The sequence below is a fragment of the Ruditapes philippinarum genome, unplaced genomic scaffold (assembly GCF_026571515.1).
Source record: "Ruditapes philippinarum isolate M1 unplaced genomic scaffold, ASM2657151v2 ctg157_1_1_1_1, whole genome shotgun sequence".
In the NCBI taxonomy this organism is placed as follows: Eukaryota; Metazoa; Mollusca; class Bivalvia; order Venerida; family Veneridae; genus Ruditapes; species Ruditapes philippinarum.
In genome coordinates, this window is record NW_026854186.1 from 590,484 (window position 1) to 614,453 (window position 23,970).

The 23,970-nt window shown below is 34.5% G+C and overlaps 1 protein-coding gene across 1 annotated transcript in view; it reads left to right on the forward strand.

Annotated features, from left to right (window-relative positions):
- The window catches only part of LOC132739330 (5-oxoprolinase-like), a 150,781-nt gene that overhangs the window by 43,801 nt on the left and 83,010 nt on the right, over positions 1-23,970 (forward strand). The window contains exons 4-5 of the mRNA XM_060727027.1: positions 12,688-12,816; positions 14,578-14,684. Of these exons, the coding sequence (XP_060583010.1) occupies positions 12,688-12,816; positions 14,578-14,684 (236 nt within the window). The remainder of the gene's footprint in view (positions 1-12,687; positions 12,817-14,577; positions 14,685-23,970) is intronic.

Consider the following 23,970-nt stretch of genomic DNA (forward strand, 5'->3'; position numbering starts at 1 on the left):
TAAAGAAAAGAGGAACAATATGTTTGGTAACTGTTTATTCACAATAAAACATCATATATGAAGCAAACTCGCTTAGCAATATTGTCAAGGAACTGCTATGATTATTAAATAAGCAAGTATTGTCTGGCAATATTGACCAAAGACTCATTTTCAGGAGGTGTTTCGTTAGTTTACGTAACTTATTATGATTTATGCTAAAGATTTTATTGATAGTATAGATCTCGATATTAAATCAATTAATATTGCTTGATGGCCTACAGGTGGTAAGTAGGACGAAGTTGTGACCTAGTAGGCCAAGTTCGAATCTTTGATAATCCCTTTTGCAGTTTTCATAAAACTATTTTTTATGCCCCCGCCATGTAATGGCCGGGGCATATAGTGTTACCCTGTTCCGTCATTCCGTCCTTCCTTCCTTCCATCCTTCCGTCCTTTCCGTCCTTCCGTCCTTCGGTCATTCTGTCATTCCGTCATCATCAGTTTCCGTTCATTATCTTAAGAACGGTTGCACACATTCAACTCAAATTTGACATATGGATATATCATGAGAAAATACAGGTCAAGTTCGAATTTGGTCATGGTTCGATGATTTTTGGCAGAGTTATGCCCCTTTTACTTTGAAAATAATATGAAATATCAGTTTCCGTTCATTATCTCCCCAACGGTACAACACATTCAACTCAAACTTGACATATGGCTATGTCATGAGAAAATACAGGTCAAGTTCGAATTTGGTCATGGTTCGATGATTTTTGGCAGAGTTATGCCCCTTTTACTTTGAAAATAATATGAAATTTTCAGTTTCTGTTCATTATCTCCCCAACGGTACAACACATTCAACTCAAACTTGACATATGGATATGTCATGAGAAAATACAGGTCAAGTTCGAATTTGGTCATGGTTCGATGATTTTTGGCAGAGTTATGCCCCTTTTACTTTGAAAATAATATGAAATTTTCAGTTTCCGTTCATTATCTCCCCAACGGTACAACACATTCAACTCAAACTTGACATATGGATATGTCATGAGAAAATACAGGTCAAGTTCGAATATGGTCATGGTTCGATGATTTTTGGCAGAGTTATGCCCCTTTTACTTTGAAAATAATATGAAATTTTCAGTTTCTGTTCATTATCTCCCCAAAGGTACAACACATTCAACTCAAACTTGACATACGGATGCGTCAAAGGAATGTGCAGGTCAAGTTCAAATTTGGTCATGGTTCAATGATTTTTGGCAGAGTTATGCCCCTTTCACTTTGAAAGTACTATGAAATTTTTAGTTTCCGTTTATTATCTCCCCAATGGTACAACACATTCAACTCAAATTTGACATATGGATATGTTTTTGGAATGCCCAGGCCAAGTTCGAATTTTGTCATGGTTCAATGATTTTTGGTAGACTAATGCCCCTTTCACTTTGAAAATAATATGAAATTTACAGTTTCTGTTCATTATCTACCCAACAGTGTAACATATTCAATTTAAATTTGACATATAGATATGTCAAAGGAATGGGCAGGTCAAGTTGGAATTTGGTCATGGTTTGATGATTTTTTGGCAGAGTTATGTCCCTTTCACTTTGAAAATAATATAGATACATCTTAGGAATAAGCAGTTTAAGTTTGAATTTGGTTGTGGTTCAATGATTTTAGACAAACTTATCTTTCCTGAATGTAGGAAAAATTTTGAACTTTCAGTTTCAGCACTCATACTTTTAGCCATTATTTTGGCTACAAATATGCAATATGCTATTTTTAAAAAGTTAAGACTGAATAATTTCAGTGCCTTGAACAGTGTATGAAAATGGTTTGTGTTAACATTGAAAAGTTTTAAGGGCTTTGAACTTAAAATGAAAAAAAAATTAATGCACCATCTGAAATTTTGGCTGCATGCGGGGGCATCTGTGGCATGATGACACATTTCTAGTTTATTATTTCTTTTAACTATATGAAACATAAGTTGATTAATGGTGTTTCATTTCTAGCATTTTTTTTATTTCATAATTTTGATTAATTTTGTAAGGCGAGTGATATTCTTGTAATTCTACTTGTAATTCTACCTTATACATATACCGTTATACCAGACATCGAAATCCGTTTTGTATACTTCAGAATCCGATAATTACCGCCAAATAATCAACGGTCATCGAAAATTGGAAAATATGTATGTTTTAATTATTGCATGAAACAATGCAATTCTACCGTAAAAGTGGTATCTGCATAAAAATTATTTTTTTTGCGCTATCGAAAAAATAAATTATTTAGTTAAAATCAATATTCCTGTCGTTACATACGATATAGTAAACGTTTAATTGCCTTTCAGTTCGATAAAATATTAACAAAAAGATATTTTATTAGTTTACTTTATTATGTATCTAATACGATTCCGGATCCCTACTGTCATACCGTTTTGGTAACCTGTGCAACGGAAATCGACGGATATAACGAAGACGACGATTACCGCTATTTATTTCAATAAATGTGCCTCTTAAGCATAAATCTATTTTGTGATGTTCAACCTAAACTAAACTATTGAACGTTGACAGAAAGGGCCAAGTTTAACCCTTTACCAAGAAAAAATGAAAAAGTTTTGTAATACTTATTTAATTCTTTAATGTGCAAATTATGAGTATACAGACCTTTCTAATGATATAAAATATGAAACTGATTAATGAAAGATAACTTTGTCATTATTTATACATTTGCATCTAATCAGCCACCATACCGTTTTCCATCTATTCACAAGTTACTTGTATGTCTTATCAGCAATCTGTTACTATTAATAGATTCTATAACACTAACATACAACTAGTAGTCACGTGATTCTTACAATAGAACGTTGACAGAAAGGGCCAAGTTTAATCCTTTACCAATAAAAAATGAAAAAGTTTTGAAAACTTATTTAATTCTTTAATGTGCAAATTATGAGTATACAGACCTTTCTAATGATATAAGATATGAAACTGATTAATGAAAGATAATCTGTTTATAATTAGATAAAATAATGAAATATAATAGGTCTCATAAGATATAAACAACCAAATAATTTAACTGTGTCATTTCAAATATCATTCATGATTTATCAATCATAAAATAGCAACACTTGACACTTAGAAAAAAAGTAAAAGTATCCCTAAATTCAATGACTGGTCCATAGGGATTCGTTATTAGTTCATTTTATGAAAATTGTAATGTTGCTTTTTAAAATGTCAATATTTGTATATTTCATTTCATTTAGCAACATTACTTTATTTTTGAATTTTTAAGATTATGAAAAATAATTGTGGTCCTTAATTGTTCAGTAATTGATTTGCTTTTATTTTCAGATTTTAAGGCCTTCTCCTACCATAGATATAATATTAAACTGTTACAAATATAGTTGCCGGTTTCTACCGGCGACTAATAAGTAAGAACAGGTGCAGAGGTTAATTTTTCAATAATAGTCTCGAATGCCTGTTGCTGATCTTGATCCCAGATCCAAGGCGCTGTGTTTTTAATGCATTTGCCTTTCTTGTATGTAGGGTGACCAACAAGCAAGTAATTCAGTGGTTTGGCTAATTGGGAGAACCCAGGAACAAAGCGTCAGTAATAACCAGAGAAGACTAGGAAAGAGCGAAGATCAGTACCAAAGACGTTAGTACTGGCCAATTATTTAGTGCTGAAATCATATCTGGATCAGTCTTCACGCCATCTGAACTGACAACATGACCTAAATATTTCACCTCTCTCAGAAAAAACTCACACTTTGAACCTTTAATTTTAAACCAAACTCATCAAGCCTTTTAAAAACAGCTTTAAGTCTCTGAAAATGACTTTGGACATCGAGCTTGGTGAAATATTTAGAACCTGAAAGAGTGTCAATTGTCTCATCTATGCGAGGAAGTGCATAGGCATCTTTGACTGTACAATTGTTAAGACGACGGAAGTCGATGCAGAAGCGGAGAGAACCATCTTTCTTCCTGACCAAAACTACATTAGAGGAGAATGGACTATGTGATGGCCTAATCGCACGAGCTTTCAACATATCTTTAATGTGCTCAAGCATTTCTTCATTCATCCCTGGTGGTATCCTTTGATATGGATCCTTGAATGGAGTAGGATCTGACAACTCGAATTTGAACACCCTAGATCTGTTAAACCAGATGAAAAGATATACTTCCACTTGTTCAGAAACTCAGTGACTTGGGTCTGTTCTTGAAGAGAAAGATTATCAGAAGGAATATTGATACCTTAATCTTCAAGAGATTTATCTTGGTTGTGGTCTTTAGGAATATAACCCTTTGACGGATCAAGGTTACGCACAACTTCAGCTGGCTTCAGATTACATAAAACCGTCTTCGGACCAATCTTTACAGGTCTTGCTGAAAGATTACAAATTCTAACTGGAATCTTTGATAAAACATTCCCTGGTCTAACATTCACAACCCTAGGACAAACACTAAGATAATGAGAAGAGTCAAGACACCCACAGTCATCTTTCCAGTATCACGAACCTTGCCAGTCACTGTAATCGTCTGATACGGCGGAATTGTGAAAGATCTACGATTAAAAGATTTTACACGTACTGCTTGATGAAAAGAAACAGCAGAGAAAGCTTGTTGCCAACAATCAGGAATATCCTTCTGACTACTGGATGAGTAAAGATGTCGTATGACATTGGTACCAACAATAAGAGGAACAGAGGCAGAATAAGTAGTGTCTGGAACAATTAACACTGGAACTGAAATAGAAGATGAGTCTAGTGAAGGTACAGAAAGATCCAATATAATATAACCAATATAAGGAACTTTACAGTCATTAGCACCAGAAATATCAAGAGCAAAGTCTTCTAAAGAGCAAAGCTTGAAAGAAGATCCAAGATTCTTGAAAAATGACTCACTTCCGGTTGTAATCATGGAACCTGAATCAATAAGAGCTGTGTAAGATTTACCATTGATAGAAACTTCAGAGGTATTGGACTTACCAACTAAAGGTACAAGTGTAGGGCTCTTATTAATCAGACCTTCTACTGGCCCTTCTGTGAAGGTCTCTGCTCGTTTAAAGACTTGGTGTCGGGCTCCTTGGCTTTATCGTCGACTGAAGGGGTAGTATAGGTTGATCTACTATATCGACCTCTATCAGACCAGCGAGATTGTGCTCCAGTGGTAGCTTTAGCTGTTGGCTCAGCCTTCCTTTTAAAACTTGCAAACTCTTTCTCAACAGTTTCAACTCTGGTATTGAGTTTCTTCATCTGTGTGGTTTTTTCCTCTAACTGTTGAAGGATTTTGTTTTCAACAACGGACATCTTTACAGAACAAGACATACCAGATGAAGAATTACAAGTAGAAGATGACGGCCCTGGCAGCTAAGGAGGAACTATGAACAGATTAACGGGCTGTAATATCCTGTTCAATTTGCATAAGTTCTCTACGAAGAACATTAAAATTGTAAATTGACTCAAACTTGTAACATGAAACAATACGAAGTTCATCATTATGAAGCCCTGACCAAAGACGATTGCGAAGCATGTCATTCTTGGCATCTTTATCTAAATGGAGATTGGCATTGGTAAGAATCTGTTCTCACCGAAGGCTATTCAGCAACGGACTCATTAGGTTCCTATCTGGCACAATAAAATTGTTCTCTCAGGTGTTCAGAAGTGGACACAATACCATAAATAGCTTACAATTCAGCTATAACATCTGATTTATGTAATTTCTACTCTTAAAGTAGAAATATTACAATTGTGTTCCTTACACAGCACCGTATAAAATGTAAATGTATGCAACCTACCAAAATACACCCAACTTAAGTTAGCTAAAATGTTAATTCCAAATTTATTAGATATGTCACCAATTGCCCACCATAATTTTATTTAAAAGATCAATTGTAAATGTACATGGTGCAATTCATTCAAGTACAGCTTACAAATTCTTATGTAATGAAGTACACTGTCCATTATCTTTCATCAATTGCCAGTCGGCACAGTTGGAATAAATTGTTTGTATATATATAGTTACTGAAGTAATTCACCACAGGGATGTTACTTTAGATAGTAATATCTGAATGTCAAATTTTGAATAAAACAAACAACAAATTTTTATTTCTGTAAAAAATACAGCAACAGTCAAATTTTTTACAAATTTGAAAGTGCTAACTAAAGTTTACTTTTCTCCAATATACACTGACAGCATACAGTTACAGCAGTGCATATATCAAATGTGTATATATTCATATTGACCTGTTGACAAATATATAGAAAGTCACATTCTTCAATACATAAAGATTTCACTTGAGTCACATTCAATGTAACAAAAGAGAAAACCAACAATCTGTCTTGATCTCAAGAGAAACAATATAGTTCCATTACCATCAAAGGCACTCTTACTAAATGTACTCACAACATGATCAGTTGAACTACCATAACTTACCAGTACCACTGACAATCTATACATGTTCAAGGTTTAAACATAAATATATATGCTATATTATCCACAAAGAGACCGGTACATCAAGGAAGGGCAAATATATGCATATTAGAAATGGGAGAGGTCTTCATGTTAGGAAAATCTTCAATGCTAAGGGCTTATGATGGGAAAATGTTAGTAAGATTCTCACCAATCACCAGAAAAGTACTGTAAATACAGACACATGCTAAGATTCTTCTTCCAAGATGAACAACCCTTCAACTGTGATTCTTCAAGGTGACCACTGACACAATTTAACAACCAGTTCAATGACAAATCTGAAATTTAAATAAAATATTGAGAATCACAAAAATGGAAAAATAACATGACATGTACAATATAAAATGTAGTCAGTAAATTCTATTTAGATTAAAAGTCCTATTTTTATATAATTAACTGTTGCACAAATTCAACTCAAATATGACATATGGATATATCATAAGAAAATACAGGTCAAGTTTGAATTGGCCATGGTCCGATGATTTATGATAGAGTTATACCTCTTGATGAAATTTTCAGTTTCCGTTCATTATCTCCCCAACGGTATTGCACATTCAACTCAAATTTGGCAAATGGATATGTCAAAGGAATTTGCAGGTATAGTTTGTATTTGGTCATGGTTTAATGATTTTTGGCAGAGTTATGCCCCTTTCTCTTTGAAAATAATATGACTTTTCAGTTTCCATTCATTATCGCCCTAACGGTATAACACATTCAACTCAAATTTAATATAAGGATATGTCAAAAGAATGCGCAAGTCAAGTTTGTATTTGGTCATGGTTTGATGATTTTTGGCAGAGTTATGGCTCTTTCTCTTTGAAAATAACATGAAATTTTCAGTTTCTGTTCATTTTCCACCAAACAGTATAACACATTCAACTAAAATTTGACATAAGGATATGTCAAAGGAATGCGCAGATCAAGTTTTAATTTGGTCATGGTTCAATGATTTTTGGCAGAGTTATGCCCCTTTCACTTTGAAAATAATATGAAATTTTAAGTTTCTGTTCATCTCCCCAACGGTATTTATTATTCAACTCAAATTTGAGATATAGATATGTCAAATAAATGCGCAGGTCAAGTTCAAATTTGGTCATGGTGCAATGATAGCTGACAGAGTTATCCCTCTTGAACTTTGAAAAAGATCAGAAATTTTTAGTTTCCGTTCATTATCTCCCCAATTGTTGTACACATTTAACAACATAATGCCAGAATGGTCTCATTGGCCTCCCGTGTATTATTTCATTAATAAATCTAAAAACATTTGCATTTTATTTGGGCTCATTCAGTGAATTACTGAATTTCAATCAAATAAGTCAACACTTAGGATTATAACACACTTTAAGGGCATGACTGGTGACATGTCAGGAGTCCGACTACTCAACAGCGAAAGCTGCTTTTTGTGCCCTTACGGGCAGATGGACCCTTAAACATTAACAACATACATACATACATTCAACTAAAATTTGACATATAGATACATCTTAGGAAAAAGCAGTTCAAGAATGAATTTGGTCTTGGTTCAATGATTTTGGACAAAGTTATCTCTCTTGAATGTTGGGAAAAATTTTGAATTTTCAATTTGAGTTACTTTTGTGGAAATGTATGTAGTCATCATTTTGGTTACAAATATGAAATATTTAATTTACAAAAGGTAACACTGAATAGTTTCAGTGCCTTGAACTTTGTATAAAAATGCTTTGTGTTAACATTGAATATATATATATTTATAAATATATATACGCATTTATATATAATTATACACATCTATATATATATATATTTTTATGCCACCGCAGCATCTGCAATGCGGTGGCATATAGCGATTCACCTGTGTGTATGTGTGTGTGCGCATGTGTTTGTTTGTGTGTGTGTGTGTGTTATATAGATTGTATAGTGAACTTAAAAAAATCTTCTTGTGAAAAACCACTAGTCCAATTTCAACCAAACTTGGCAGGATTGATCCTTGGGTGAAGGGGTTCCAAAGGTGTTCAAAGAATTTCATTCCATGCAGAAATCTGGTTGCCATGGCAACCAAAAGATATTAAAAGAATAAATTTAAAAAATCTTCTTGTAAACACCCAAAAGGCCTAGAGCTTAGATATTTTGCATAAGGCATTGTCTGGTAGACCTCTACCAAGATTGTTCAAATTATAGCCCTGGGGTCAAAATCGGCCCCGCCCTTGGGGTCATTGATTTTCACTATATGTACATATAGTAAAAACTTAAAATACCTTCTTGTAAAGACCCAAGAGGCCTAGAGCTTAGATATTTTGCATAAGGCATTGTCTGGCAGACCCTTACCAAGATTGTTCAAATTATAGCCCTGGGGTCAAAATCGGCCCCGCCCCCAGGGTCATTGATTTTCACTATATGTACATATAGTAAAAACTTAAAATACCTTCTTGTAAAGACCCAAAAGGCCTAGAGCTTAGATATTTTGCATAAGGCATTGTCTGGTAGACCTCTACCAAGATTGTTCAAATTATAGCCCAAGGGTCAAAATCAGCCTGCCCCGGGGGTCATTGATTTTCACTATATGTACATATAGTAAAAACTTAAAATACCTTTTTGTAAAGACCCAAGAGGTCTAGAGCTTAGATATTTTGCATAAGGCATTGTCTGGCAGACCCTTACCAAGATTGTTCAAATTATAGCCCTGGGGTCAAAATCGGCCCCGCCCCGGGGGTCATTGATTTTCACTATATGTACATAAAGTAAAAACTTAAAATACCTTCTTGTAAAGACCCAAAAGACCTAGAGCTTAGATATTTTGCATAAGGCATTGTCTGGCAGACCTCTACCAAGATTGTTCAAATTATAGCCCAAGGGTCAAAATCAGTATGCCCCGGGGGTCATTGATTTTCACTATATGTACATATAGTAAAAACTTAAAATACCTTCTTGTAAAGACCCAAAAGGCCTAGAGCTAAGATATTTTGCATAAGGCATTGTCTGGTAGACCTCTACCAAGATTGTTCAAATTATAGCCCAAGGGTCAAAATCGGCCCCGCCCCGGGGGTCATTGATTTTCACTATATGTACATATTGTAAAAACTTAAAATACCTTCTTGTAAAGACCCAAGAGGCCTAGAGCTTAGATATTTTGCATAAGGCATTGTCTGGCAGACCCTTACCAAAATTGTTCAAATTATAGCCCTGGGGTCAAAATCGGCCCAGCCCCCGGGGTCATTGATTTTCACTATATGTACATATAGTAAAAACTTAAAATACCTTCTTGTAAAGACCCAAAAGGCCTAGAGCTTAGATATTTTGCATAAGGCATTGTCTGGTAGACCTCTACCAAGATTGTTCAAATTATAGCCCAAGGGTCAAAATCAGCCTGCCCTGGGGGTCATTGATTTTCACTATATGTACATATAGTAAAGACTTAAAATACCTTCTTGTAAAGACCCAAGAGGCCTAGAGCTTAGATATTTTGCATAAGGCATTGTCTGGCAGACTCTTACCAAGATTGTTCAAATTATAGCCCTGGAGTCAAAATCGGCCCCGCCCCGGGGGTCATTGATTTTCACTATATGTACATAAAGTAAAAACTTAAAATACCTTCTTGTAAAGACCCAAAAGGCCTAGAGCTTAGATATTTTGCATAAGGCATTGTCTGGTAGACCTCTACCAAGATTGTTCAAATTATAGCCCAAGGGTCAAAATCAGCCTGCCCCGGGGGTCATTGATTTTCACTATATGTACATATAGTAAAAACTTAAAATACCTTCTTGTAAAGACCCAAAAGGCCTAGAGCTAAGATATTTTGCATAAGGCATTGTCTGGTAGACCTCTACCAAGATTGTTCAAATTATAGCCCAAGGGTCAAAATCAGCCTGCCCCGGGGGTCATTGATTTTCACTATATGTACATATAGTAAAAACTTGAAATACCTTCTTGTAAAGACCCAAAAGGCCTAGAGCTTATATATTTTGCATAAGGCATTGTCTGGTAGACATCTACCCAGATTGTTCAAATTATACCCCTGGGGTCAAAATCGGCCCCACCCTGGGGGAAGATGGATCATTGGTTTTCCTTTTATGTATATAGTAAAAACTTATAGTAAAAACTTTAAAAAAATTCTTCTAGCAATTGACATAAAAAAAATTCTTCTAGCAATTGACAAATGCTAGAGGTTAGATATTTTGCATGAAACATTGTGAAGTGAACTTCTAGCAAGATTGTTCAAATTATAGCCCTGGGGTCAAAATTGCCCCTGCCCCGGGGGTATTTGATTTTCAATATAATATATAGTAAAAAATCTTATTGTCTGAAGGTACAAGGCTTAGAGCTTAATATTTGTTAAATGATATCATCTATAGGAACTCTACCAAAGTTGTTCAAATTTTGCCTCTAGTGTCAAAATTAGCCCCGCCCCGGGGGCCATAGGTTTTCCTTATATGTATATAGTAAAATCTTAAAAAACATCTTCTTTAAATTTACAAAGACTAGAGTTAAGATATTTTGCATGAAACATTATGTAGTGAACCTCTAGCAAGATTGTACAAATTATAGCCCTGGGGTCAAAATTGGCCCCACCCCCAGGGGTCATTGATTTTCACTATGTACATATAGTAAAAAAATAAAAAATCCGCTTGTCTGGCGGTACAAGGCTAAGAGCTTTGATACTTGGTATATAATATCATCTATGGGTCCTCTACTAAAGTTGATTTAATTATGCCCCTAGTGTTAAAATTGCCTTGCCTGAGAGGCGTTATTTTTCCTTATATGTATAAAGTAAAAACTTGAAAAATCTTCTTCTCTGAATTGAAAAATCTTCTTCTCTGAATTGACAAAGGCTAGAGGTTAAATATATGGCATGAGACTTTGCAAGTGAACCTTTACCAAGATTGTTCAAATTATAGCCCTGGGGTCAAAATTGGTTTTGCCCAGGGGGTCATTGATTTTCATTATGTACATATAGTAAAAAAATAAAAAAATATTTTTGTCTGATGGTACAAGGCAAAGAGCTTTGATGTTTGCTATATAATATCATCTATAGGTCCTCTTCTAAAGTTGTTCAAATTTTTCCCCTGGTGTCAAAATTGGCCCTGCCCGGGGGCAGTGATTCTCATTATGTACACATGTTGTTTGGTGGACCTGTATCAAGATTGTTTTGAATTAAACCCTTGGGTCCAAAATTTTGCCTTGCCCAAGGGGAAAGTGACCTACTTTCTTGTCCTTTGATGTACAGCAATGAAATTTTGACCATGTGTACAGTTTTAGTTGTAAAATTGAACTTTGATATCAGGTGACCTAGATTTTGTTGATGTGACCTACTTTCTTGTCCTTTGATGTACAGCTATGACATTTGAACCATCAGCACAGATTAAGATGTAAAGTGAACTTTGATTTCAGCTGACCTAGATTTTGACAAAGTGTCTTACTGTGTTGTCCTTTTGAGTAGTCATGAAATTTAGGCTGTGTGAAATATGACCTTCACCACCAAATTCACTAGACTCGAGTGCATTGATATATTCCTACTCCGATCTTTATTGAGTTAACAACAGATTTAACCACTAATCTGATAATAAGAATAAGATAGGTCAGGGATCTATGCTTTATGACAATCTTCAAAATTGTATAGAAACAAAAAAATCTGTTCCTACACTACTATTTAGTGTTGTATTAATGCTGTGGCATAGCATTTTTCTCAATCTTGTTTTTCTTCTGTGAGACACATGCGGATATATATGGAAAGGATTCATACTTTGACAAAACTAATGTGACAAGACAGACCTATTAAAATTATAAAAAGGAAACATTAAGATTTGTTGAAGTGTTTCTTTGTTTGCTTTTAGAAAAAGTAAAAAGTAGAGCCTTTTCGCCACCTGGCAGTGGCTCTTGTTTTTCAAATAATAGCCCTCAGGTCAAAATTGGCGCTGCCCCAGGGAACATTGATTTTCTTTTCATGTATATGTTAAAAACTTAGTAAGTTAGTAAATTCTCTAAATCTACAGTAGCTAAAGCTTAGTTTCTATATCATCCAGTGACTTCATAGCAGCCATTTACTTTATAGAAGGCTTGAATATTTGATACTCTAAAATATTGTACATGAATATCAAGTTTTTTGTTCAAAGATCTATGCACTAACAAGTTATTTACAGAGATAAACTAACTGACAAAAACATTAATATATAGTGCTTGACATATCAATTTATAAGCATGTATTTCTTTAGACTTGTAATAAAAAAATAGATATGTATGTTTAAACAAACATTATGCATTTCTGTAGGAAATATCAAGTCCAGATCAGCTGTATGAAGATGTTATAGAGGTTGATGAGAGATTAGTCTTACAACAAGATCAATGTGAAATGCTCATGAATCATTGTCCTGTTGTTGAAGGCAAAACAAAGGAAAAGGTAGATCATGATTAACTGTATTCTAAATATTTTAGTGTCTCATAGAACATAGGCATTTTGGCAAAGACAAGCTGTCATGCATCCATAATGACTGGAAATTTCACAAATATTCCGTTGTTATAGTATAAAAGAATGAAAATTAAAGTCTTACAAGTCACTATTTTATCATTTCATGCTAGATTATGTTTATAATGCCTTCAAAAAATTTAACACAGCAAAGATTTGATTTATTATACCCCCGGAACGAAGTTTGTGGGGGGGGGATAGGAGTCACCCGGTTGTTGGTCGGGCCAGCGGTCCGTTGCATTTTCCTTGTCTGGAGCATAACTTGAAGATTAATGGTTGGAATTCAATACAACTTCATACTATGGTCAAGCACATTGAGAGGAAGTGCAGTGCACAAGAACCATAACTCCATCTTGACTAATTACATAGTTATTGCCCTTTGTTACTTTTCCATTATTTTCTTTTGTGTGGAGTATAACTTGAAGACTAATGGTTGGAATTCAGTACAACTTCATACAATGGTCAAGCACATTGAGAGGAAGTGCAGTGCACAAGAACCATAACTCCATCTTGACTAATTACAGAGTTATTGCCCTTTGTTACTTTTCCATTGGTTTTTTTTGTCAAGAGCATAACTTTAAGACTAATGGTTGGAATTCAATACAACTTCATACCATGGTCACCATGGAACCTTCAATACCAAGAGAAGATGCGAATATCATTGCCTTGTTGGGGTCAGACATTTTAACTCAGAGTAATGGCCCTTGATTAGTTATGCAGTATGCATATAGAAAAATATTCGTTTCTGCGCTACTTCTCTGCAACTACTGGCCGGAATTCAATGAAACTTTATTGGAACCTTCAATACCAAGAGGAGATGCGCATATCGTCGCCTTGTTCTGGTCAGATACTTATAACTCAGATTTATGGCCCTTGATTAGTTATGTAGTATGCATACATCTCATTGGCATTTCCAGATATTACTATTTAACACAGAGGTATGGCTCTGTTATTGCCCTGAATATTTATCAAGTTCAAAGAATATTACTGTTTATGCCATGATAAATATATAAATAAAGCCTTATGTCTTCAGTTGTTGTGTTAGTAATAACCAGTACTCGGCGGGGTTATAAATTCAACGAATTTGCTTGTTATATATACAAATTATATAGACAAAACTAATGTGACAAGACAGACAGATTAAATTTATAAAAAGGAAACGTTTAGATTTGTTCAAACATTTCTTTGTTTGCTTTTAGAAAAAGTAAAAAGTCTAGCGTTGCCCCCGCCCGGCGGTGGCTCTTGTTTAATTCCGTGTTTCATTTTATTTCTTTAATAAATTTATTGTTATATTTGTAGATCTAGGATTGATCATTATTTTGTACTGAAAGTCTTGAGATCCATACCTCAATCTTTTGAAATAGCACAATTTTATGCATTATATAAAACTTCCTGAGGCGGGGGACGTTGGTAACTCTGTTACAAATTCTTGTTCAACTAGAAATTCTTGTTTAAGTTTTTGCTAGTAAGATGGTATCTCCATAGTTACTGATGGGAATGGATTGAAACTTCACACTGTTCTTCTCTGTGATCATCTAACATGTTTTGCATAAGTTCTATAAATCAGATTGTTTTTAGCATATTTATGCCCATTTTTTGACTTGTATCTAACCAGTAGGGGACTTATGTATTGCTTGGAATACTATGATAATTGCTTGTTAACTATTATGAATTAAATATATGTTGAATTTTCAGCTGGAAGTTTGGACAGGTATTAATGAGGTCATGTTAAAGGAAGATTTGCAGAAATTGCTTAATAAAGGAATCACAAGTCTTGCTGTAGTTCTTATGCATTCGTACATGTGAGTTCCTTTTAATGTTAAAAATAATGTTAACAGAGATATGATATAATATTTAGCTTAAATAATTAAATGTAGATGGCAGTCTGGAGATTTTGCACGTCTTTTTTGTGTCGCCTCTACGGAGTAGTGGCGACATATAGGGATCACTTCTCCGTCGTCTGTCTGTCTGTCCATCTGTCCGTCCGTCACAAAACTTGTCTGGACTACTCCTCATAAACTACTTGTGCAATTTCACACAAACTTTACAGGAATGATCAGTACCAAGTCTAGTTGTGCATATTGTCAGCATTTTCCGGTTCAATAATTTTTGTAAGAGTTATGGCCCTTTCAAAATTTTAATTTTTAAAGTTTGTCCGGACTACTTCTCTTATACCACTAATGCAATTTCAATGAAACTTTACAGGATTGATCTGTAGCTCAAGTCCTTGCGCATATTGCATGGGTTTTCCGGTTGAATGATTTTTGGCCGAGTTATGGCCCTTTATTAAAAAGGGGTTTTTTCTGTGTGTTGCCAGATACACAAAAGCTTGTCGGGACTACTTCTCATAAACTACTGGTGCAATTTTATCCAAACTTTACAGGAATGATCAGTACCAAGTCTAGTTGTGCATATTGTCAGCATTTTATGGTTCAATGATTTTTGTCAGAGTTATAGCCCTTTAATAATTTTTATTTTTAAAGTTTGTCCGGACTACTTCTCTTATACCACTAATGCAATTTCAATGAAATTTTACAGGATTGATCTGTAGCTCAAGTCCTTGCGCATATTGTACGGGTTTTCCGGTTGAATGATTTTTGGCCGAGTTATGGCCCTTTGATAAAAAGGTGTTTTTTTCTGTGTGTTGCCAGATACACAAAAGCTTGTCCGGACTACTTCACATAAACTACTGGTGCAATTTTATCCTCCGAACTTTACAGGAATGATCAGTACCAAATCTAGTTGTGCACTGTCCGTCTGTCTGTCCGTCTGTCACAAAACTTGTCCCAACATGAAATTGGCCATCATGAGGCGACACATGTGATCACTGATCGCTCTTGTCTAACTTTCTCCCTATGTTGAAAAATTTGGTTGCTATGGCAATAAATAAACTTACCAGTTTAACCAGAGAGGACTTTAGGTTAACCCTCTGTCCGTCTTTCTGTCTGCTTACAAAACTTGATCCCATGATAACGCAAAAGGTAATGAAAATATGTTTATGAAACTTGAAATATGGACAAAGTACTGAAAATATTTTTATGAAACTCAAAATTTATGTAGATGGCAGTCTAGAGATTATGCACATCGTTTTAGATCGACTTTTAAAAAAAAAAGTAGAGGTATCGTTACAGTCATGTGGGCGCTGCCATTGAGTCCGCAAACTTGCATGTGGATCATAAGTTCTTGGTGTATTGTCTTCATACTTGGCCACAACAACCCTTGTGGTAGACCAGACTATCCTTGACCTTTATCCATAAATAGCCTTGACCTTCAAGGTTATATTTCTAAATTTTGCTTGTTTTTCAGTGATTTTTGCTTAAAGTGGCTATAACTTTGTAATTGTGTCTCCCAAAATTTTTGGAGACATATTCTTTTTGCCTTTGCCATCCGTCCGTCCATCTGTTTGTCTGCTCTCACGGGACAGTAATAATGTGACTAGAGAGACAATAGGTAACTGTTCTTTCTCTTTGATGTTACTCATTCCATAATGCTTTTATGTGGCTATTTTTTTTTGTGTGGCTAAAAAGAACAATAGAGAGAACAATAGAGTAGCCACATAATTACTGTCTCGTGTTAGAACTTCCGTCCATTAGAATGCACGTCCAGTTGTCCGTCCGTTTGCATTAAGCTTGTCCAGCCTTCACAGGTCAAATAACTGGTTGGATTTCAACCAAACTTTACAGAAGTGATCAGTACCATTTCTAGTTGTGTATGTTACCAGCATGTTCAGCTTGGCTGCACAAAATGGCCGCCAGAGCTAAAAATAGAATTTTTTTGTCCGGACTTCACAGGTTAAACTACTGGTGGGATTTCAACCAAACTTTCCAGGAGTAATCTGTTCCATCCCTAGTTGTGCACATCACCTACACGTTTCGCTTTGCTGCACAAAATGGCCGTCAGAGCTAAAAATAGAAAAATCTTGTCCGGCCTTCACAGGTCAAACTACTCGTGGGATTTCAACCAAACTTTACAGGAGTGATCAGTACCATCCCTAGTTGTGCACATCACCGGCATGTTCCCCTTCGCTGCATAAAATGGCGGCCAGGGCTCAAAAATAGGAAAATCTTGTTTGGCCTTCACAGGTCAAATTACTGGTTGGATTTCAGCCAATATTTACAGCATCCCTAGTTTCACTGCACAAAATGGCCACCAGTGCTAAAATAGAAAAATCTTTTTCGGCCTTCACAGGTCAAACTACTGGTGGGATTTCAACCAAACTTCACAGGAGTGATCAGTAACATCCCTAGTTGTGTACATCACCAGCCTGTTCCGCTAAGCTGTACAAAATGGCCGCCAGAGCTAAAATAAGAAAAATCTTGTCTGGCCTTCACAGGTCAAACTACTGGTGGGATTTCAACCAAACTTTACAGGAGTGATCAGTACCATATCTCAGGGTTCTCAATAACTTTCAGCTCAGCTGGCCAAATTTGTATTCTAGCAGGCCTCCTAGGGGGTCCGGGGGCATGCTCCCCCTGAAAATTTTGAAATTAAGCGCTTAATTTCCTGCATTATATTGTTTAAAAACTATTAGGGAAGACCAAATGTAAAGGCATAATTTGAAAAAAAAAATATATAAAATTTCTCACACTATTAAATTCTGTAAAAAAATGTGTTACATTATGAGTAATCCAGTATTAAGAGTGTTGTCAAATATATTTTGTGTGATTAATTGGAAAAAAAGTGCAGTTTTGCCTTAGATATTGTTTTTTAATTCATTTTAAACTTAATGAAACACCATATCCTGCAATTCATTTTAAAATACTGGACCAATACAGTTATGTCAGGCATTAATTGCAGACAGGAGAAAAATATTAGAAAATTACTGCATAAAAATCACTCTTATTCAATAATAAAATAGCATGTGCCAGATGCCAATCATTGTGTTTCATTTTTTAGGGATTAATGGTTGAATCATCAAACAGCCTGGCATTTTAAAATGACTTGCCAATTATGTGAATACACACCTGGCATTAAATGATTAAATAAAAAATAAGCAAATTATGTGTTGCCTGTCAAGCTGCAGACATGGCACTAACAAGATGTGTGTGTGTGTTTGGGTTTGTTTACCCTCGCCACCGGAAAGAGACCATATGGGCGAGCATATACTTCATTTATAACCTTTTAAAAAGGGGGAGCTGATGTTTAATTACTTATTGTTATATCCGTACATGTGTTTATGTGCATACCATATCCCCCATGACAGGGTAGTCTCTACGTACAACCTCTGCCATGGGAGGAAGATGGGGCAATCCCATACTAAGATTAAGAATTCTAAAATTAAATTATTAAAAAGCACTTATTTTAAAATTGGCCAAGACGTTTATAGTAGTTACCGTCTTTTATAACAGGTCTATCTAATATTTGGTATAACTAAAAAATTTTAAAATATTACCTGTAATTGTAGAGTTCGCATACTTGCGAAGAAGGCATGTCAGGAACGTTTTCTGACCAATTCAATGTGGGCTGTCTATTATATATGTTGGTTTCTATTTACATGTTATAAACCGTATACATTGGGATGCATATTATTAATTACATGTTTGTAATTAGCAGAGTTTGTTTTAAAATTTTGTAAATTTTGTAAGTTTTACCGAACACCCGCTTTATAAAGTTAATTTTGATTGGTTTAGAGAGGATTGCCTCCTTTGTTCTCATTGGCCGAAAATTCTCTGTTTACAAAATAAGGAGGTCAATCCGATTTTCTTGAAAATTCTGCAAGTTTTGTATTGACCTATTTCGACAAGTTTGTCGCGCGGACTGGATGGAAATTTTGCGGGTGCCTGTTGCATCCAATGTATACGTGTTTTTACCAACTTTATTTCAAAATTAAAACAAATATGATAGTTAAAATGTGGTGGAAACGGCCTTATCTATTTATCACTGTCTCATGGTCTATAAATTATTATGCATCTAGATATCACACATAATAATTAATCTTCTATTACTTAAACAATTCATAGAAGAATAAGAAAGAAAATCTAAGTCCCAAATATGGCTAATAATAATAACTTGGTTACCCATAATGTGATGAGATAGTCTTTATGTAACATATTTAAGAAAATCTCATGCTTGAGTGAACCCGTGATAAACATATTGCTCCATATGGGGGCACGGGTTCACGTTTACTAGTATTAAGGATACTAGTTTATATATACAGGAATAAAAAAGATAGATAATAAATAACACGGGGCGGGGGGCATAGGGATATATACAATATGGAGTCTTTTTTGACATTATGGGTAATCTGTAGCCAGCACCTCCCAATTTTGATAATAACCATGAGACTGTATGGTAAAAATAGTCTAGTGCACAGCCTATTTAAGAAATTATTCAATTAAAATTACATAGCAATAAAATTACAAAATAAATAAATAAATAAACTTCTCAATAGCACCGTTTCACGGCCACTTATTAGGGCCACTTTTAAAAATAAACACTTAAAATAGGTTTTGTACACTTTATACAATGGCTGTGCACTGACTCAAAAATTTAAAACGTAAAAATATATGGTCGAAACTTACATACAGTATCCTATACTGTAGTATATAACTTAGGCAACTACCTCTCGCGTAATGTTAATATGTTCGCGTCTTAACCTAATACATCAAAAAGTTTTGTCTAGTTAGACTACCTTGTATTTATCTTGTAAAGTTTCATTTTACGGCATTGATTATATCTTAATACATTCATCTTTTTGCTGGAGAAAATGTGAGCTCGCGGACCACGCACTAATAAATCACTCAAACCTTTATCAGAATCGGATAGATGGACCAACCACCACATATAATGATGTTAAACGAGACGAAAAGTATTTTAAATTTACGAAACTAACAAGATTTCAACAAGATTTCAATAGAGCTTACATATATACATCAATGTACAGTTTATGTTTACAAAGTCAAAACAGGCCCAGTGTTCACTAAAATTTAAGGATCAGGATCAAATTAAAAACTAATATTCTTCATTGTTTATCCTCATAGATTATATATCTAATATTAATTTGATGAAGTTGGGTTTGCGATGGCAAGTTTATGAAATTTTAGATAAATTTATTGTTATTTTTGTATGAGTTTAAGGGAATTTTACAGTTGATCCAAATATTGATCTTGATCCTAAAATTGATTCTCATTTTGAAGTTAAAAGCTTGGACAGGACCTAAATGTGTTAGTCATAAATTCTATAAACTTATTTGTCAGACATGTAACAGAGCAAATGTCACAAAAACAAACTTTTACTATTTATGCCAACAAATCTCAGTACATGTAATTCACTAAAAATGTATCAGTTATTTGGTATAAGATTTGAGTAGGAACATTGGATTCATATTTTTTGTCCCTGATTTGAACAACAAATTATAGATTTTAAGTCATTTTGATCAAAGTATATTGCACCTAGCTAGGGTATCAAAACTTTGATAACAAGCTTGTTATTCATATTATATTACTTGCATTAAAATTGCTTATTCATAAATAAGCATTGTACGGTATAAGTACTTATTTCTGCGGCTTAAAATTCTGCGATTTTGGTTAAAACAGGGGGTTTTACATTTCTGCGTATCTTATTTCTGCGGTGTCATCATTCTCGCATTGATGTTTTTTATTTCTGCGTTTTAATTTAGATATTTTTACAAAATAAACTGATACAAACAGACACTGAGACAACATTTCAAGATATGTTGATGTAACATGTACATTACTTCCGGTAAAAATGCAGACGACTTATAATGTGTGTTCATCGTGATCACCATGTATCGGTATATTAAATATGATAAACAAAATCAACAAGGAAAGGCGGCGTTCAATGAACGCAATAAACAAAACGTTAATAAACAAAAATCAACAATGTGCAATGACAACAATTAATTGTAATACTGCATGTGTATAAATATGTCAAAAGTGTGAAAAATAAACACTGGTAATATCGCACGTAGACACAATATATTGTACAAACAGGGATCATTCTAGGGGGCGATTTCTGCGATTTCTCGCAAAAAAATCACAAAAATCTCGGAGAAATTTGTGAAATGAGAGAAAATCTCGCACGGCAATTTGAGCCGGAAAATGTCTAATCACAATCTAAAGAATGCTAAAATCACACAAAAAAATGATCAAAAATTTACGATTCCCAACAAGAATTTAATTTCAAATTGTTTATTAATGAAATCGGTGTGAAAAAACTCCAAAAAGTTAAAAGTCCAACACTTTGAATTATTTAGCCTAAAATAATTGCCGATCGGAGACCGCAAATTCACCGTACAGAAAAACGGTATGATGGCTATTGTAACCTTTATCTATCTGTAAGTCGAGAATTTACACAAAACACATTTAATTGATTTTAATAAAAATTGTTAGACACAGACTAACATAAAAATGGACATGTCAAAACCAAATATCGGTAAAATTTGTCTTCTAAATGTCACATCAACCACGGTAAATTTTGCCGTAAAGAACAAATTAAATTACGATTCCTGATGAAATAGCCGATAATAAATATTCTTTTATTGAACAAAAATATTTAATTTTATATAATTGCAATCAGCAACAGCTAGAATTGTGAAAGTTTCAGCGGAAAACAGACAAATATTCATTTGTCACATATTTTCGCGATGTTGTAATTAAAAAAAAAAATACTAAAAGGAAGCTGAGTGTTATTTAAAGGTGTTCTATGACACTAAAAATGATGTTTATGAATAAAAATTACTTTAGGTATTGTTTATATTTGTGGATATGGAGATATTTGTCTTGTGTTCAGGTCACATATTCAATGAATATTTTTTAATGGAGGGAGGTGTGTGAAGAGAATCATAAAGAAAACAAAATGTAAGGCTATAAAAAATATTCTTCAAATCTCAACAATCACTTCTGTACAGTACAGTGTTGTCCATTAGGAACATTGGCTGCAAATAATAGTTGTAGTAGATATCCATATATAATTCTTTTATATTTCAGAATGAAAGTGTTACATTTATTTTTCACAATTAGAATTTTATTATGTTTAAAAATTCACAAAAGAAAAGGCATAGGATGAATCAAAAAAGTGAAAACAAAAATCACTGTTATAAACAGAGCTACATCTATATCCTCATTAGATAAACAATGTTTATATGTACAGTGATTTTAAAAAGTTAGAAATTTCCATATTTTTAACCTCGCCCATCATGAAAATTAAATCTCTCAAGAAAATCTAATTTCTCTCATTAAAATTTTTCAAATGAGAGAAAATCTCTCACTAAAACTCCTGACCAGAATGATCCCTGTACAAATACAAAAGGGTATGTTTATTGCACCCGTCAAACTATAATAGTTTTTATTGTGCCCCCACGTTAGTGGCGGGCATTTAGATTTACCCTTGTCCGTCCGTCCGTCCGTTCACTTTTGTGTCGCACGTAACTCAAAAAGTATTTGACCTAGAGTCATGAAACTTAACAGGAATGTTGATCAGCATGTGAAGTTGTGCACCTGGGTATTTTCGTCTGGATATTTTTAGTATTTTCAGAGTTATTGCCCTTGACTTAGTAAAATTTTGCAATTTTCAACTTATGTCGCATGTAACTCAAAAAGTATTTGACCTAGAGTCATGAAACTTTACAGGAATGTTGATCAGCATGTGTTGTTGTGCACCTGGGTATTTTCGTCTGGATATTTTTAGTATTTTCAGAGTTATTGCCCTTGACTTAGTAAAATTTTGCAATTTTCAACTTGTGTCGCATGAAACTCAAAAAGTATTTGACCTAGAGTCATGAAACTTAACAGGAATGTTGATCAGCATGTGTAGTTTTGCACCTGGGTATTTTCGTCTGGATATTTTTAGTATTTTCAGAGTAATTGCCCTTGACTTAGTAAAATTTTGCAATTTTCAACTTGTGTCGCATGAAACCTTACAAGAATGTTGCTCAGAATGTATAGTTGTGCAACTGGGTATTTTCGATTGGATATTTTTGTGTCGCCTTGAAAAAGGCGACATATAGGGGTTACTTTTGTCGGCGGTGTCGGCGTTGTTGTCGGCGTACCCTTAAGCTTGTCCGGAGCATAAGTCAGTCATTATAAGTCGGACTGACTTCAAACTTGGTATGCATGCGTCTTACAATGACCCAAAGTGCAGTGCACAAGAACCGGTACTCTGCACTTCTTAATTTTTGAGTTATTGCCCTTTGTTAATTTTCATACTTTATTTTTGTCCAGGCCATTCTCCTAATGTATAAAAGCTACGAACTTAAAACTTCATAGGATGATAGATCTCATTAAGGAGAAGTGCAGTGCACAGGAACTGGTGCTCTGCACTTCTTATTTTTTGAGTTACAGCCCTTTGTTAATTTTCATACTTTATTTTTGTCCGGGCCATTTCTCCTAAAGTATAAAAGCTATGGACTTGAAACTTCATAGGATGATAGATTTCATTAAGAAGAAGTGCAATGCACAAGAACCGGTACTCTGAATTTCTTATTTTTTGAGTTATTGCCCTTTGTTAATTTTCATACTTTATTTTTGTCCAGGCCATTTCTCCTAAAGTATAAAAGCTACGGACATGAAACTTTATAGGATGATAGATCTCATTAAGGAGAATTGCAGTGCTCAAGTACTGGTACTCTGCATTTCTTATTTTTATGCCCCCGCCATGTAATGGCCGGGGCATATAGTGTTACCCTGTTCCGTCCTTCCGTCCTTCCGTCCTTCCGTCATTCCGTCCTTCCGTCATTCTGTCATTCCGTCATCATCAGTTTCCGTTCATTATCTTAGTAACGGTTGCACACATTCAACTCAAATTTGGCATATGGATATGTCGTGAGAAAATACAGGTCAAGTTCGAATTTGGTCATGGTTTGATGATTTTAGGCAGAGTTGTGCCCCTTTTACTTTAAAATAATATGAAATTTTCAGTTTCCGTTCATTATCTCCCCAATGGTACAACACATTCAACTCAAACTTGACATATGGATATGTCATGAGAAAATACAGGTCAAGTTCGAATTTGGTCATGGTTCGATGATTTTTGGCAGAGTTATGCCCCTTTTACTTTGAAAATAATATGAAATTTTCAGTTTCCGTTCATTATCTCCCCAACAGTACAACACATTCAGCTCAAATTTGA